Here is a 19093-nt window from a genome sequence, read left to right as displayed (position 1 = left end):
AATTTTCCAGTGGAGGAAAAAAAAAATCTTCTATCACAATGCAGAAGCTAATGCTATTATCAGTATTTCTGTTTGAATTTTTTTTTTTTTTTGGCATGTGGGATCTTCCCTGACTGAGGATCAAATCTGTGCCCCCTGCATTTGGCGTATGGAGTCTTCAGGGAAGTCCTGAAATTTTTTTTATAAAGAAAAAATTATAAATTGCAGTACAACTCCAAAAGTCACATGTGACTTTGATGGTCAATATACTGACCAAGAATATGAGAGCACGTCAAATGTTATAACATACAGGGGCAGAATGTGAACTTCTTTGCCTGATACAAAATAAGTCTTTGTTAATAGAAAAGTATTATATCATCAAAGCCAAAAATAGCATTATTTTCCTCATTAGTAGAACATTTAAGTGGAGAAAACATTAAAAAAAAAAGTTCAAAAGGAAAAAAGATTTAAGTTTGTTTTTTTTTTTTTTAAAAGGAGAGCTCGACAGTGGCACTTCCCAACATGAAATATACACACAGATCTCCTAGGGATCTTGTTAAAATGCAAATGCTCACTCAGTGGGTCTGGGGTGGAGTCTTCCTAACACATTATGATGTGTTACAGTGCTACCTGGGAAACCTACTCTGAGTGGTCAGAGCCTAAGACGATGCTGGTCTTACGGTAATAATGGCTCCTCTTGACACAGAGCTCTCTGTGTATCTGCAATTCATTCATTATTTGCACAAATGAAGAAGGGAGCATACAGACATCCTAAGTAAAAAATTTTCTACCTTCTATTTTCAGTCTTTCGGCCAGCTCTCTACATTGGGTGTACTTCTTCAAGGGCTCTGGAACAGCCCTGGCCAACAACTCCATGTCAACTTCCTCATACTTCAGAACATCAAGAGCTCTACAAACACAGAAAAGTTTCATTAACACAAGGGTCCATATCATATCAGGCAGATTAAGAACAAAATTCCTTGAAAGTAATACCAAATCTCAGAATAAACAATATCAATATATTTCTAATTTTCCCCAAGTACACTGAGCAAACAGCAGCATCTGTGACATAGCGGGACCTCCATGAGATCAGCATGTGATTCTCAGGCTGAAATCTGTCGAAAGTGTTTCTGCATCTACTGAGATTATCATATGGTGTTTATCTTTCAATTTGTTGATATGATGTATCACATTGATTTGCGTATATTAAAGAATCTTTGCATCCCTGGGATAAACCTGACTTGATCATGGTGTATGATCTTTTTAATGTGTTGCTGAATTCTGTTAGAATTTTGTTGAGGATTTTTGCATCTATGTTTATCAGTAATAGTGGCCTGTAATTTTCTTTTTTTGTGATGTCTTTGTCTGCTTTTGTTATCTGGGTGATGGTGGCTTCATAGAATGAGTTTGGAAGTGTTCCTTCCTCTGCAATTTTTTGAAAGAGAGCATGTGATTCTCAACTCCTTTCCTTTATCAAGAGGGGTAAGTAGTTGGTAAAGTGGTACTGCAACAATCCATTTGTCCTCTGGAGCTTTCCTATTAGGACAGAATATCCTCTGAAAACAAGGGTGTGATTGAACTCCCTAAGAATTTACATCTAAGTCACATTAAGCCCATGTCCGTTGAATGCGCCATCCTTCTACACGCATGCTTAGAACCAACTAAAGGAGATCTGCTTGTTCCAAGACTGGAAAATACCCTGCAGTTTCCTTCTCATTTTGCTTGGTTCTCACAAGGTTTCACTGATCTGTACACTTTCCCTACAGTACACTTACTGCCTTAACTTTATTTTTATTTACTTTGCCCTTTCCCTCTTTCAATAGATTGCTTTTTTTATCAACTCTGTCCACCCAAAATCAATTAAACCAATTAATTTATTAAGTCAAAAGAAGGTCAAATCTGCCCATCCCAGGGTTCCAAGTCCCTTCAGGCCTCCCAGATGTGTTTGTTTGTTTGTTTGTTTTTTACAGCTCATTCTATCACCACAGTCATGTGTCACACTCTCTGCAGAGGCCTGTCTCATCTCAGACAGTCTAGGAAAGGCCAGACACCTCTTCCCACAAGGAGCTGTCAACTTTGTTGTGCTCCACAAGATGAATTATGTCAATTAATTTCAGAAGTCTCATCAGATAAGCTGTTGATACAATGAAACCAAATAACCCTAAACTCCACAAGAAAAGGGGTTGTTCTTTCAGAAATTATAAAACCAAGACTTCCCTGGTTGCTCAGTGGTTAGGAATCACCTGCTAATGCAGGGAACATGGGTTTAATCCCTGGTCTGGGGAGATCCCACATGCTATGGGGCAACTGAGCCTGTGTGCCAGAACTACAGAGCTTACTCGCCTTGGAACTAGTGCTCTGAGACATGAGAAGCCATCACAACGAGAAGCCCATGCTCTGCAACTTGAGAGCAGCCCGCACCAGTCACAACCAGAGAAAGCCTGCAAGTAGCAACGAAGACCCAGGGTGGCCAAAAATAAAATAAAAAAATTACAGAACATACAGGAACACATCTAATGACCAACCAAAAAGAGAGGAATCTTAGAGGATGGTGACCTCAAAGAAAAGCCTATGACCATTTAACTTTTAAGAAGGTTTTAGGGTTCCCTGGTGGTCCAGTGTTAAAGTTAAGAATCTGCCTGCTAATGCAGGGGACGTAGGTTTGATCCCTGGTCTGGGAAGATCCCGCAGGCCGTGGGGCAACTAAGCCCATGAGCCACAACTACTGACCCAGCACTCTGGAGCCTACCAGCTGTGACTATTGAAGCCTGTGCTCATAGACAGGAGAAGCTGTTGCAATGAGAAGCCCTGGTACCACAGTGAAAAGCAGCTTCCGCTTGCTGCAACTAGAGAAAGCCCACAGGCAGCAGTGAAGACCCAGAGCAGCCAAAAATAAATACATCTTTTAAAAGGCTTTTAAACAATTTGTTTAGAAGGCTTGGAGCTATTTGCAGGTCCAAACTTCAAGACCAGCTTTGAATGAAGCCTAAGCCTCAGAGTACAGAGGGCTGCCACTGAAGGACAAGTTAGCACGCTTCTGCAGAACACGAGAGACAGTTTCTGCACTACCTGACACATCAGTGCGTCTCCCTATGATCCTAACAGGAAATGTGTGCGCGCATGCTCTGTGGATCTGTTCTGTCAAAATGGTAGCTCAAAGTCCAGTCCTACCCCTCAGTGCCTGGCGCACAGCTTGCTATGTGTGCGGCAGACACAATACATGTCCTTGGACCAATTTTCTATCTTTCTAGCTTTATATATCTAGGAATTGATCAAGTGAGTTCTTTCAGGGAGGCTCAACACTACACTATAAATATTCTACCAAAATCAAACAGGAGGATGAGGTCCCTGTTTCCTTCTGAAAGGAAAGACACCTGAAATTAACAAGAAAAGCATTTGGTCAAATTACTGTTTTAAAAAAAGTTACCTTAACAAAATGGGTACTCTTAGGATTAGGTAAAAATATAAAGCCGACAGCCCCCTCCTTTTTCATATTTTTATTCATCAATTAGCATTCTAAACTGTGTTGAAAACAATCACTTCCCTTGCTCTCACTATGACCTCAATCCACATGAGTCACATTGAATGAAAATTCTTATTATATAAAATCTAACACAGTGCAATATTTGACCTAAATGAAGCATAATGCTATAAATTCTTCTGCAAAGCTTGAAATAATAATAAACCCTCTTAAATTTAAACAAATATCTGGAAAACAGAGTGAAATATAAAACTATGCTTATACTACTACCATCTCCCAGTACCACTTAACTGGTACACAAATAAATCTGCCACCCTTATCTGTGAACCAAGCTGTCTTTCCTGTAAATGAGACCCCCTGGTTTGGGTGACAACCATGCAGATTCTTTATTATTTATTGTTGCTAAGGCACTTCAGTCATGTCTGACTCTTTACTACCCTATGGACTGTAGCCTGCCAGGCTCCTGTGTCTGTGGGATTCTCCAGGCAAGAATACTGAAGTGGGTTGCCATGTCCTTTTCCAGGGGATCTTCCTGACCTAGGGATCGAACCCACATCTCTTAGGTCTCCTGCATTGGCAGGTGGGTTCTGTACCACTAGCGCCACCTGGGAAGCCGATTATTTACCGTTACTATAATTAAAAACCTGCTTATTCTCCTCTTCAGTGATGCCAGTGCTTTGGGAAATTCTCATGAAAATGAAAATTTGGGAACACAAGTTGTAAACAAAAAACACTGTGATGAGATGAAAGTCAAAGACATGTTATGCCTGGCTGTTAAAAAGAGAGAGAGCGCTTAGAGAGATTGTGGATGATAAAAAGTGGCATTAAAATGAATATACCATTAAATCTACAAATTTCCTCACAAGCAAAACAAGGACTGAGAAAAAGAAAACTATAAACAAAAAACATACTGGAGACACAGCAGCAAGATCAAGTCAGCATGTGTGCTTCTAAAATACAATGATTGTAGGTTTATACCTTCTAAACCCACCCTCCAACCCCCGCTCCCCACGTTAGCTTACATTTTTTAAATGGGAAAAATCAGTGGTGACTGATGTAAATTTTGAATTACATGAGGTTTTCAGAAATGTATCTCTGAATCAAGAAAGATCTCTATTAGTGTCCTTTAGAGTCCATACAACCAGAATGGTAAAAATAAGGACAAAAAAACTCCTAACATGTAGTAAGGGAGTCTTCAAGAATTGGTAACACTGCTTAATCAAAGTTTCCCTGCTATGGCTCATAGGCAAGATGAGACCATTCCAATTGTTCAATGCCTAAAAAAGAAAGCAGATGCTATTTCTTGGTTTATGCCCGCTAGATCTTAGGAAAGGCAGAACTCAATGGGAGCCACAGAGAAATAAAATAAAGAATAATTTAGAATCATATATATTGTCATTCGTGAGTAAGGAGATTATCTCTAAAGAATTTTGAAAAGAAGCAAACATAAGAGCTGCGTTCGTTTAAAATGTGTAGGTAGGGAATCTATGGTAGTATCTCTCTGAGATGACTCCATTTTTCTACAAAAAGAAAGTTTATACAAAAAATGCATACCTGAGAGGCAGACTTTTACCACTACTTATAGAAGACTCTGGAATTAAGTTTTTCCATTTAGTACTTAAAAACTCAATGGATTTTAGCATAGAAATGCCTTCTTCTAAAGAAGACTTCATCCAAGAAGCTCTTTCATATCGTTGTTGGGACACACAACCAGCTTCCTTGTACCCTAGAAGGGGGAGGGGGAGATTATAATGAAAGAGGTCTTAAAGGAGAGAAAGTCTGGTTGCAGGACTCAGTGTAAGAGTTACCTCGGAATGTGAGCCTGCTGTCGGCGTTATCAGGACGCAGTGACAAACGGAACTCGGCTCGGCTGGTAAACATGCGGTATGGTTCGTTGGTGCCCAGTGTGGTGAGGTCATCAATCAAGACTCCTATGTAACCTTCTGTTCGGCTAATGACAAAAGGAGGCTTGTGTCTGACCCGAAGACTTGCATTGATTCCAGCTATCACACCCTACAAGAGGACTGAAATGTTTAAAAGGCCATTATGAACTGAACAAAGAGCTATCCTATTCAGACACTACCTGGAAAAAATGGTTCAGGCAGTAAGGAAGCAGACCTGCCCAGAAGGGACAAAACAGAGACAGAAAATGTGGTTCATATTCACAAACAGAATATGGGTAATATACCACTTTAGAATGCTATAATTCATTGTTTTCAAAAATATCTAATATTCTTGATAAACCAGGTGGCTAATCTTTAAAAAAAAAAAATCCACTTGTAAGACTTTTTTAGCCTTTGCCCATTTACAAGTAAAAATAACATAACTTTCTGTTTAAAAAGGAGTAATAACAGGGTAATTTTCAATAAAGTTAGGTTAGGTTAAAAGAACTAAATTTTCTTTTTTTAAATTTCAGAAGCAATACAAAAATCTAATCAAAATATGCAACTGGATCTAGGAGCTCAGAAGAGAGTAACAAAGACACAGTGTTTAAAAAATCTTGTTGTATACAGAAGCCACTCCCATAGTTCCTGAAATAGAAGTCAGTTTGCTATTACAGTTATGAGTTGTATCTAAGCTCTATATAGCAATCATGACAGATGTCAAGAGGAGGAACACCAGTTAAATAGTCCTTTTCTGTTTATAGTAACATTTGAACCACTTCTTACTTGAGCTGCAGCTTCCTCGTAACCAGTAGTGCCATTTATCTGTCCAGCAAAGAAGAGCCGCTGCACCAAATGAGTCTCGAGAGAAGGAGAGATCTGCCGGGGGTCCATGTAATCATACTGAACACCGTAGCCTGGCCAAAGAACAGATGGTACAAAATAAGCAAAAACAGCGCTGGGTTTGCCTCAAGCAGAGATGCAAAGATTATCATTAAATGCTCTTGAAATGTGAAGACTATTTTATAAATAAACGTGCAGATGCTGGGTTTTGTCTTCTGGGGCTCTAAGCACCATGACTGTAGCTTCAATTTTCCGCTGTCTGCTAAGCAACACTGAGCTCAGACCAAAGGGCAGCTGGCAGTCTCTTTACCTGGCTGAATCATTTTAGCGTTCTCCAAGCCTCTGATGCATGTGATCATCTTCTCCTGTAATTCAGCTGGCAGTGTCACAGATAACCCTTGGGGGTAGATGAGGTCAGAATCCATTCCTTCAGGTTCCAACCAAACTTGATGTACACGGTTTGGAAAACGCAAGACCTTTGATTCAATGGAGGGACAGTATCTAGAATAAGACATTGGAATTTAAAAATGCAATTAAACAAAAGAGGTTTGACAATCCTTACTGTAATTAAGCACTGGTATTTTGTCCTTACCGGGGTCCTCTTGTAGTTTCCTTAACGTGACAGTTAAGGTGAAGGTTCTCAAGGACAATCTCATCCACTCGAGGGTTAGTGTGAGTCAAGTAACATGGCAGCTGATCTTCTGGCTAAAACATGGGAACTCGTCAAAATACTGTTTTGCTTCTCTATTAGTTTGCCTCTAATTCAAATAAATTCCACACATGATATAAACTTACTTGTAAAGACATCAAATCTATGCACAAAGCCAAATACTAATGGTGAAGTATGTTTGTGAAAAACAACCCCAAAGATGAACGTAAATTGACACAAGCCTCCAGATCAACAGTTCATAGGAAATACTGATGATGCAGGAACATGTTTAAGGCACCAGAGCAGTGAAATCAGACAAATCTACAAATCTAGAATGTAGGAAATTCCAGAAGAGAAATGTCTCAGTTTCTTCCCCATGTAGATGTAAAAGAGGCTCCCCTGGTAGCTCAACTAGTAAAGAATCCACCTGCAGTGCAGGAGACCCTGGTTCGATTCCTGGGTCAGGAAAATCTCCTGGAGGAGGGCATGGCAAACCCACTCCAGTATTCTTGCCAGGAGAAGCCCCATGGACACAGGAGCCTGGCATGCTACAGTCCACGGGGTTGCAAAGAGTTAGACACAACTGAGCGACTAAGCACAGCACAGCACACAGATGTAAAAAAGAGAGGAACTATTATAAGATATGTAATGTATGAACCTCATTTGGTTCTTGGTTCAAATAAAACAACTATAAAATACTTGGAATGCACTTGGAACATTGTAGTTCAACTATACTTCAATAATATATCTATATTTAATACTAAGGAAAATTGAGCACTGAGTATCAGATGATATTAATAAATTATGTTTTGCTATATGTGTTAACAGTATTATGGTTGAGTTTTACAAAATCCTTATTTGTTAAAGACATGTACCAAGGTATTTCTGGATGAAATGATGTCTGAGACTTATTTTAAAACTAAGTAAGACAAAGTGTTGAGGAAAGATAAGAATGTCAAAAGAGGGAATTCCCTGATGGTTTAGTGGTTAGGATTCCACACTTTCACTGTAGGAGGCATGGATTCAATCCCTGGTCGGGGAACTAAGTTCCCACAAGCTGTGCAGCATGGCCAAATAAATAAATTAATAGCCACTCATCAGGGTAACACTCACCAGAAATTAGGAGCGTCAACTACTAGCCCTTGATTCTAAACACACAATATATAGCTTGTTTTTTTTTAAATTACAAGGATAGGTAAAAGTAGCCTATATCTTCAAAAGTATCAGTATTATTAAGACTGAGGAATTATTCCAGATTAAGAAGAAATGACAATTAAATGCAATATATGATCCTAGGTTGGAAAAAGAACGTTGGGACAAAAAAATGTATTGGGGTGGTCAGAAAACTCTATGAATTTTATTTTCGATAACAGCACTGTGTCAATGTTAAAGTCCCCAAATTTCATCACTGCATTGAGGTTATATGAGGATGTCTTTGGGCTTAGCTGAGATGCAGACTGAGGTATTTAGAGGTAAAGGGTCATGATCTCTGCAACTTTTAAATGTTTTGGGAAAAGAAAAAAGAATAAAAATAAATGTGTATGTTACTGTTCTATATGTTAAATATATGTATCTATGTCTATATATATGGAGAGGGCAAGTAACAGTCCTACAACTTTTCTGAAATTATTACAAAAAGTTTAAATAGGTAAAGTTATCAAATCAATGAAATTTAAGAATTTATGGGATTTTGGGAGGGAGGTGGAGGGAGGGTCGGGATGGGGAATACATGTACACCCATGGCTGATTCACGTGAATGTATGGCAAAAACCACCACCACTTAAAAGAATTTGTGAGGAAATACCCAAGTAGCCAAATCAGCTACTCCTTTTAAAGAACACATTTTTGTGCCCTAATTAATAGTGATGAAAAATGAATACCAAAAAAGTCTATATTCCCTATTTAAGGCCAGATTTTCATAAATTATCTCACCTTAATCCACACTGTCTGATTGATAAAGCTGAAAGGTATGGATGGATTATCTGGTGTCTGCTTGTTTAGAATGCTGAAATTAACGGATTCTTTGGCGATTCGGGGCGGAGTCCCAGTCTTCAATCTTCCCACCACAAACCCCAACTTCTCCAGGGTCTGAGCCAACCCTATGGCAGGCTGATCCCCTAAACGTCCTGCTGGATGCATTTCCAATCCGATTACAATCATGCCTCTCAGGAATGTCCCAGTAGTCAGAACCACACTCTCTGCATACACTTTACTTCCATCGGCTAAAGGACAAGAAAGAGAACAAAACTCATGTCCTAATTGTCACCATGGGTCAAATTAGAATGTTACGCTTTTGTAGGAGAACTACAGAAAAATTTGTCTTTAGAAACCTGAAAAAGATTTTAAATCAGTAAGAAGGCTACATGTCATCAATCTGAAGAATGCAGGAAAGCTGAGACGGAGAGCATAATGTATTATCACAGATACACATGTTCCTAAAGTCTTGTCAGCACTGAATAGCTGGTCTCAGTTAATTTTTAAAATTAATTAAATTTAGACTTCTAGTTAAATTTAACAGATCCCACCTCACATGATTTCTTCTCCTTCTTAAAATTCCAAAAGAAAATAAAGGAGCAAAAAAGATATGAAACCATGAGAACCACAAGAATGGAAAAGAATTTGTCAAAAGATGAAAAATTTCAAATATTTTTGAAAGAAAGTGGTTGGGGGGGATGGATAAATCAGGAATTTGGGATTAATTTATACACACCACAATAAATAAAATAGTCAACAAGGACCTACTATATAACACAAGGAACTCTACTCAATATTCTATAATAACCTACAGTAGAAAAGAACCTGAGAAAAGAATGGATATATACATTATATACGTTTAACTGAATTGCTTTGCTGTACACCTGAAACTAACACAATATTGTAAATCAACTATACTCTACATAAAATAAAAAATTTTTTTGAAGTGGTTGGAAGAGTGATAACTGATTGAGCAGAGGGGAGAATGCTATAACTCAAGAACCTGAAGAGAACATACAGATGACAGTGAAGTACTCTGCCCTGCAGCGACACAGAAACGGGAGGACTGAGTGTGAAAAATGTGGGAATGCAGCTGGGGGCTGAAGAGGAGAAAGAGCTGAAAACCACATATAAAGGCTTGTCTACAGATGGATCTACCATACAAGAAAATGTGGGTTAATTCTTTGGGTAATAGAGAGTTACTGTTAATGGGTACAGTATTTCAACTAAATTTCCAAAGTTCTAGAAATGGAGAGTGGTGACAGCTGCACATCACTGTGGGGGTACTTGAGGGCGTGGAACTGTATACTTAGAAATGGCTACAGTGGCAAACTTTATGCTATATACATTTTACTACAATAAAAACCCGATTATTAATAAGCTATAATGGAGAAGACTGAAAAAGAATATATCACTTCACTGTAAATCAACTACACTTCAGTAAAAAAAAGTTAATTAAAAATTGTATTGTTGGGCCCATAAAATATAGACAGGGTCCAAGAAATAGCGTTTGAAGATACTAATTTAAGTAACAAGTAAAAATAATTAAAAAGCATAAAGGGCTACCTTAATAAAAACAATATAATCATCAAGTCTGGCGAGGAAAGGAGGCAGAGAGAAAAGGAAATGAAAATAAAAGTAGTAACTGTTCAACATAGGGAAGTCAGGAAACACTGACAGAAGAAAGGGAAGATGGGGTGTATTATACAAAATCATAGTTACTAAGGTAATCACAGAACAAAAGCCATGAACTTATAAGAAAGAAACATAGCTCCTAAAAGGCAAAGCAAACACAGATTAAGTGGTTAAAAAAAAAGTATAGCAGACTGTGTACAATATGTTACTACTGTGTGTGGGGGTGGAATATATATACCTCTGCATGAAGTCAAGGATAAAATCACAGACAGAAAGACCACGCCAGTGCCTAGGAATGCTCCTGAAGAAGGAAACCGGCTGCCTGGAGCACAAGATGAGAGAGAGACCACCTTTTCACTCTGCCTTCTTTCATCCCCTTTAAACTGTTGATGATGCAAAAGGAACATTTAAGTTTTTAAATACCTGGATTGAGTTCTTGACTGTGATATTTTCTAGCTGTGGGACTTGGGGAAACTACTTGAACTTTAGGAAAGTTGGCATTCTAATCTATAAAAAAGATATGCCTACATCATAAATATACTTATATGGAATTTTAAAAATTCAGGTGGAATATAGAGCAAATTGAAAATTTTTTCAGATCCCTGGCTTTAATTGTCTGTGGTAAATGGCAATTTATTTTTTCTTAAAAAAATTTTTTTAGGCATTAGCTGGCTGCAGCTACCATGTTTTTTTACTATTAATGTTGCAGTTATTTATTAAGTAATTAAGTATAATTATTTATTAAATATTTTATTGTAATCTGTTAAATCCTTACTATATGCCAGCCTCAACATTAAGTCACATTTTTCACATTTCGTGAAATATACATTACTCTCCCAATTTTGTAGATGAAGAAACTGAAACCCAAAGCTAAGTCTGAACACTAGTCTAATTCCAAAGCACCTTCTCCAGTCAATGTATTTTCTTTTCACTCTTTGAGTCCACCAAATTCCTCACAGTAAAGTTTGAGCAGTATCTTTCTGCTTTTCTTCATTTTGTCTTTCCTTTTCCTTTTAATCAGAGGATAACTGCTTTACAAAGTTGTGTTGGTTTCTGCCGTAGAACAACTATATGAATCAGCCAGACGTACACGTCCCCTCCCTCTTGAACCTTCCCTCCTACTCCCCACCGATTCCACCCCTCTAGGTTGTCAGAGCCCTGGATTGAGCTCCCTGTATTTTACAGCAACTTCCCACTTGCTATCTATTCTACACCTGGTTTTGTATACATTTTAATGCTCCTCTCTCAGTTCGTCCCACCCTCTTCTTCCCCCACTGGGTCCACAAGTCTGTTCTCTATGTCTGTGTCTCTACTGCTGTGCTGCAAATAGGTCCATCAGTATCATTTTTCTATATTCCATATTGTGCGTTAATATACAATATTTGTTTTTCTCTTTCTGACTTATTTCACTCGTTTAACAGGCTCTAGGTTCATCCACCTCATTAGAACTGACTCAAATTCATTCCTTTTATGGCTGAGTAATATTCCATTGTGTATATGTACCACACTCTTTTTTTCCATTCATCTGTCGGTGGACATCTAGGATGCTTCTGTGTCCTGGCTATTGTAAATAGTGCTGCAATGAACATTGGGGTACATGTGTCTTTTTGAATCATGAAGTTTTCTCAGGGTATATGCCCAGTAGTGGGACTGCTGCATCGTATGGCTACCACAGTATTTGATTATTGTTTTTACTTGTAACACCGGATATGTTCAATGCCTATGTGGGATGTAAGTTATAGGTAATATATTTGTTATGATAGCACTCTCAATGTAAGTAATTCCTTATCCAACTGACACACTTTCTTGACTAATAACTCTAATTTTCCTTGGGTGAAATATACCAATTAAAAATATTTATCTTCTCACACCAATTTGAGGCCATAGAAGGCCATTAGGATGAAGTTTTGGTCAATGGACTTCAAGAAGATGCTGGGCTAGACGTCTATTAATAGGAAAGTGGAAATCCTGTTTAAAAGGAAATGCACCTTGTTTGCTCTGTCTTTATTTGGTCTTTACCCTTTCCCTCTTTTTCCTTTTCTTTCTGATAATGGATGCCTGGATATGTGACTTTGGTCTTGTGAACACTGGGATGAAAGCTACAGCCAAAGGTGACAGAGCAGGACAATGGAAGGGCATGGGTGTCTGGTGACATGGCTAGGACTTCCAGGTGCATTGTCTACCCATGTCCTTCTTATCGTGTAAGACAAATACACTCAATTATTTCTAAGCAAGAAAATTAATATGTATATCCCATTCTAAAAAATGTCTATAATAAAATTTAAACAGGGAAAATAAGTTAATAAGTATTTTAAATGATGAATTTTTTATGGCTGATTTGAGATGTTGTATGGCAGAAACCAATAAAACATTGTAAAGCAATTATCCTCCAATTAAAAAAAAAAAGGATAAATTTCTCCAGTGCAGCCCCTCCTACCACTTTGTTCCTAGAAAGCTAACAGTCCAGTCCTCTGGCAGAAGACTGATTCTTCTCTTTAGGACTAACAGACATAGATGTTTGGGAATTCCCCAACAAAAAGGCCAGTTCAATCCCTAATCATCAGACTGTACAGAGTCAGTCAAGCCATAAAATAACTATGCACACACAAATCTTCCAATTAGTGTTTGCAGTGAAGGCTAAAAGAGCTAAAGTGGTTAAGTCTTTAAAGGGAGAAAACAGAGATAAATTGCTTTTCCATTCTTCTGTAAAAAATATGTGCATGTGCAATTTTATTTAAAAAATTAATATGTAACTCAAATAAAAACATACATAATAATCTTGTAAAATATAAATTTAAAATGTTTAAAGTCAGAACTAAGAAAAATAAAAATTACCACAGAAATACCAAGAGAAAAATACATAATTTTGCAGGCTATAGAGTCCCAAAATAAGATGGTACAGAAGGTGAGCTTCATGGTAAAAATAAAATGAGGAATAGGATTTTTTCTATACAGTTTCCCTCATACTTGAGCAGAAAACACAACAATTTCCTAGAATAAGCAAAACATCTCCATACACTACTCAGGATAAAATTTTCACATGGAGTTTGATACTGTTACTATTATCTGTAAGCAGTACATACCCAAAACAACACCACTGACACGGTATTTCCCAGTGTGCTCAGGCTCTGGTTCTGTAAGAATGAGATCTTCTACAGCTCCCTCCTGAACAGTAAGCAGCGGTGTATTTAGGATTTCTTTCTAGCAAAAGAGAATGCAAGTTGAAAATAACTTGTTAAAAATAACTTGCATGTTAAATAATCACCACAATCCTTCCTGTTTTCATGCCCTGTTCTTACCTGCATATTCTGCTTATAAAGCTTCCTATCAATTTGAGCTCTCAGACCCCAAACAGCTGGTCCCTTGCGCCGGTTTAATACTTTGTAATGTATACCAGACTGGTCACAGATTCGAGAACACAGGCCATCCAAGGCATCGACTTCCCTCATTAAATGCCCCTTTCCAATGCCACCAAAGGAAGGATTACAGGACATCTGACCTAAAGAGAACAGACATAAACAAAATAAATATACGAGCATCTTGCACACAGTGCGTGCTTGATAGGAAAATGTCTGTACAAGCGACTAGAATCATGTGATTAAAAATAAAAAATGATGCAAACACTAAAACTGCTGAAGTCCCAATGGGATACAAGAGTTATTCAGGGCATCGTGGAAGACAAACAACTGCTGGACGTTTCTTTTGAATCTTTCTCTTATACATATTTTTAGCACTTCATTATGCTGCCTCTTCCTTTACAATGTGATTTTGAAAACCTTACCTCATGAAACCTTCCTAAATCAAGCATAATTTAAGAAATTTCTTTGTACTGGTTCACAGTTATAATTAATTATGTCTTCCATAAAGGCCATCTGCTGATCCTGTGACCAGCATTAAGGCCTCCAAAAGTTTTCACGGTCTCCAGAGGGAGGCTGAATAGTGCTGTCCTTATGAGCATGGGTTAGGAGCAAGGCAGAGTTCTGGTTCAGCTCCTATATTCACCACTTAGAAGCTCTAGGTGATCTTGGTAAGTTGTCTAATATTCTGTATCTCAGTGTCCCTACTGTAAAAACAGGGATGACAACTTCGTAGATTATCTTCCTCCTTCCTTTGATATAGAACCACAGTTTATTTAGGTAAACACTCTTCCTGATGAGGCTTTGTGCTTGGGGAGTGTGACCTACACTATTTTAGGGATAAATCTTTATTGATCTAAAGTAATCCTGTTCCTACTTGCCAGTGAGTGGTTTAGTGTTAAAAGACTTTTCTCTTTCGTCATGAATGGCAAACAAGAGTTTGTCAAAAAGCACTATTTCTCAGGTTATTAATAAAATAAAAAATTTTCTATCTCTGACTTTATTATGGCAGATGATACGACGGAATTGATACAGGACAATTCCTGCATTCTGTATTCCTATGGAAGTTTAACCTTCTAAGTCAAAGCTATCTTTCTGAGAACAAGCAGAAATACTTCATACTCCATGACATCAAAGTACCTTAAAAAAAATGAGACTTTGATTTTAAGATACAACTGTCATTCATTAAGCTCATTTATAAGAGTTATTACATATCACTGAAATTCATTTATTTAAAAAGATAACATAGGTCACATTGTATTGGTATAAAAATATAAATACATGTTTTGATGGGAATTCCTTTATCCTTGACAAAGCTACACCACTTATAGTATTATCTTATCATCTTAGTTCAATAATACTTTTTTGTTCATTCAACTTTTAAAATTATTATTATTGAAATGCAGTACCTGGTTTTTACTTGGTAATCACATAGCCTCTATCCAAAAGAATCGCTGTTAACAAAAGTATATATTTCTCCACAGTTATAAACTGAATGGTTATTTCTAAACAGTATTTCAGTACAGAAAGCATAGTTAACATTTCAATTACAGTTCCCTCGTAAGCAAAATGCACAAGGAAAGACACAGGCATGCATAATTTACAAGATAGTGTCCTAGCTGGCATCTATGATGATGCCACAGAGGGGTCTTGCTTTAAATTATGGCCGTCCAACCACTGCTTGTGAAGTGCCAAAAAGCACAGTCGGGTCCTGACCATAAAATTGGGGAATAAACATTCAGTATGAATATAAAATACAATTTAAAAAGTAGCCTCGTTCTTCAAAAGGGTTCCACAAAATCTCGAGAAAAACACAATGGGTATTTAATAAACGAGCACTAATAACGCTGATTCACTCTAACCGAAGCAACAAGCTAGTAAAGGGCAAAAGGCAAAATTGAAATAAAGTATCACCAGTATTCTTAAGAGTTTGCTCTTTTCTCAAGGCACCTCTCCCTCAACCCTCCTCCAACTAATTATTTCTGTCAATAGCAGCACAATTCGTGGTCCACAGAATAGCCGAAACCAGAGTTCTGGCCCGGTCCCGCTTGATCTGCGAAACACACATCAGGCTAAAACGACATTCGGTAGGATTCTCACCAGAGTAACTGGAGGAAAAGGCACTGGGAAGGGGAGAAGGAGGACCCTGGCAGCGTGCGTCTCTCTGCAAGCCTCACACCGCGCCACTCACCGATGGTGTCCACTCGGTGCGTGAGCAGCAGAGTCCGGGAGCCGCATCGAGCTGCGGCGGCAGCGGCTTCGGTCCCTGCGTGTCCTCCGCCGATGACCACTACGTCGAAGTGCGGAGTCCAGGGCGCCGCGCTGTCACCGCCGAACCGGACCGACGCAAGGTGCTGTTTGGTGAGGGAAGCCGCGACCCGGCGGCCACAGCCTCGGATACAGAACATTGCTGGAGAAAGGCAGTCTGTTAACTCGGATCCTGACACTAGCGAGGGGAAAACACTTAGGAGAGAAAGCCTTCAGGAAGCAGCCATCTTGCTATGATGTCACAGCGTCACGTCTACGTCCAGCGTCGCCGCTGATTGGCAGTTTGGCGCGACTTTCCTGGCGAAGCGCGTTGGAGTGTGTGCACGTGGATTGGTGCGTGTGTACCTCGTTTCTTGCCTGGCGGAGGCTGTTGGATTACCTATGGTTGGAGAAGGGGACGACGAAGGATGAGATGGTTGGATGGCAATACCAACTCAACGGACATGGGTTTGGGTGGACTCAGGGAGTTGGTGATGGACAGGGAGGCCTGGCGTGCTGCGGTTCATGGGGTCGCAGAGTCGGACACGACTGAGCGACTGAACTGAACCCCGTTTCTTCCTGGCGGAGGCTGTTGGATTACCTATGGTTCTGGATTTGGGGGCGGGGGGGGGGGGCGGCACTTCTACTCAGTCATCTTTTGTCCTTTTAAGCGAATTGCTGCCCTAATCACTAGGTGACTGCCTACAAACAATAATTTAGGTCCCTTTGCTTTACATGAGTCTTTGAAATTTGTGGTGCAGCCATCACCTTGCCTCTGTTTATGAAGATTGGGATAGATTCCAGAGATATTCAAATGTATTTGTGGATGAAAGGTTCATGAAGCCTAGTTAGAAGAACTGAAGGGTTGAAGGTTAAATGTCCAGCCTTAGGGAACTGATAGTTTTAAAACCTCTATGTGGTCAGGTACATCCCCTGCTCTGTGTGCATGCCCTAGTTAGCCAGTGTCTACCTCACCTACACCCTACTCACATGACTGACCTTCCTACATACTCTTGCCCCAGGCCTTAGCTAGTGACCGCTAAGCAAAGGGCTAATGAGAGGGTCATGTCCCAGTTACTTCACCATGTAACTGCTAACCTCTCCCTTCCACTGGGAGCGAATTCTGCTGCTGTGGTCCGTCCCCCCTCCAAGGTACGCAGTGGGGTGTCTCTTGAGGACCTTGCTGCAGACAAGCAAGCACTCCTGTCCCTTAAACCATTGACGTCTCTGTGCTGACTCCAAGATGTTTCTTCAGTTTTGAAGCTGTGCAAACACACCCTGGTTAGGGGGAGGAGGGTAGTGTGCAACCCAACACCTTCCTTAGAGAGGAAACTTATCACTGGTTGGATTGTGAAACGATCCATGTGGCTGTTTTATTATTCTGATTATTAATATCTATCGAATACATAATTTTTGTCATTACATTATTAGTAAGTATTTTTTTATACACAGTTTAAAGCTTAAACAGAAATACAAAACTTTGAGTTAAGGAACTTGTAATTTCCATCGGGCCTTCGGACTTTCGTCTCTGTAATAATTGTCAGTATTTTGTTGCTCAGATCAGATCAGATCAGTCGCTCAGTCGTGTCTGACTCTTTGCAACCCCATGAATCGCAGCACGCCAGGCCTCCCTGTCCATCACCAACTCCCGGAATTCACTCAGACTCACGTCCATTGAGTCAGTGATGCCATCCAGCCATCTCATCCTCTGTCGTCCCCTTCTCCTCTTGCCCCCAATCCCTCCCAGCATCAGAATCTTTTCCAATGAGTCAACTCTTCTCATGAAGTGGCCAAAGTACTGGAGTTTCAGCTTTAGCATCATTCCTTCCAAAGAAATCCCAGGGCTGATCTCCTTCAGAATGGACTGGTTGGATCTCCTTGCAGTCCAAGGGACTCTCAAGAGTATTCTCCAACACCACAGTTCAAAAGCATCAATTCTTCGGCGCTCAGCCTTCTTCACAGTCCAACTCTCACATCCATACATGACCACAGGAAAAACCATAGCCTTGACTAGACAGAGCTTTGTTGGCAAAGTAATGTCTCTGCTTTTGAATATGCTATCTAGGTTGGTCATAACTTTCTTTCCAAGGAGTAAGCGTCTTTTAATTTCATGGCTGCAGTCACCATCTGCAGTGATTTTGGAGCCCAGAAAAATTAAGTCTGACACTGTTTCCACTGTTTCCCCATCTATTTGCCATGAAGTGATGGGACCGGATGCCATGATCTTTGTTTTCTGAATGTTCAGCTTTAAGCCAACTTTTTCACTCTCCACTTTCACTTTCATCAAGAGGCTTTTGAGTTCCTCTTCTCTTTCTGCTATAAGAGTGGTGTCATCTGCATATCTGAGGTTATTGATATTTCTCCTAGCAATCTTGATTCCAGCTTGTGTTTCTTCCAGTCCAGCGTTTCTCATGATGTACTCTGCATATAAGTTAAATAAACAGGGTGACAATATACAGCCTTGACATACTCCTTTTCCTATTTGGAACCAGTCTGTTGTTCCATGTCCAGTTCTAACTGTTGCTTCCTGACCTGCATACAGATTTCTCAAGAGGCAGATCAGGTGGTCTGGTATTCCCATCTCTTTCAGAATTTTCCACGGTTTATTGTGATCCACACAGTCAAGGCTTTGGCATAGTCAATAAAGCAGAAAGAGATGTTTTTCTGGAACTCTCTTGCTTTTTCCATGATCCAGCGGATGTTGGCAATTTGATCTCTGGTTCCTCTGTCTTTTCTAAAACCAGCTTGAACATCAGGAAGTTCATGGTTCACATATTGCTGAAGCCTGGCTTGGAGAATTTTAAGCATTACTTTACTAGCGTGTGAGATGAGTGCAATTGTGCGGTAGTTTGAGCATTCTTTGGCATTGCCTTTCTTTGGGATTGGAATGAAAACTGACCTTTTCCAGTCCTGTGGCCACTGCTGAGTTTTCCACATTTGCTGGCATATTGAGTGCAGCACTTTCACAGCATCATCTTTCAGGATTTGGAATAGCTCAACTGGAATTCTATCACCTCCACTAGCTTTGTTTGTAGTGATGCTTCCT

General features: G+C 39.4%; 1 protein-coding gene across 1 annotated transcript in view; it reads right to left on the bottom strand.

Annotated features, from left to right (window-relative positions):
- The window catches only part of MTO1 (mitochondrial tRNA translation optimization 1), a 31000-nt gene extending 14695 nt beyond the window's left edge, over nt 1–16305 (bottom strand). Inside the window, exons 1-10 of the mRNA XM_005902347.2 lie at nt 15992–16305; nt 13744–13943; nt 13528–13645; nt 8768–9057; nt 6779–6891; nt 6497–6687; nt 6130–6260; nt 5269–5473; nt 5015–5186; nt 771–889 (exon numbers count right to left, since the gene is read on the bottom strand). Of these exons, the coding sequence (XP_005902409.1) occupies nt 771–889; nt 5015–5186; nt 5269–5473; nt 6130–6260; nt 6497–6687; nt 6779–6891; nt 8768–9057; nt 13528–13645; nt 13744–13943; nt 15992–16208 (1756 nt within the window). The 5' untranslated portion in view covers nt 16209–16305. The remainder of the gene's footprint in view (nt 1–770; nt 890–5014; nt 5187–5268; nt 5474–6129; nt 6261–6496; nt 6688–6778; nt 6892–8767; nt 9058–13527; nt 13646–13743; nt 13944–15991) is intronic.
- Nucleotides 16306–19093: the final 2788 nt, after the last annotated feature.

This window comes from Bos mutus, chromosome 9, assembly GCF_027580195.1.
Source record: "Bos mutus isolate GX-2022 chromosome 9, NWIPB_WYAK_1.1, whole genome shotgun sequence".
NCBI lineage: Eukaryota > Metazoa > Chordata > Mammalia > Artiodactyla > Bovidae > Bos > Bos mutus.
This window is presented reverse-complemented; position numbering and strand designations above follow the sequence as displayed.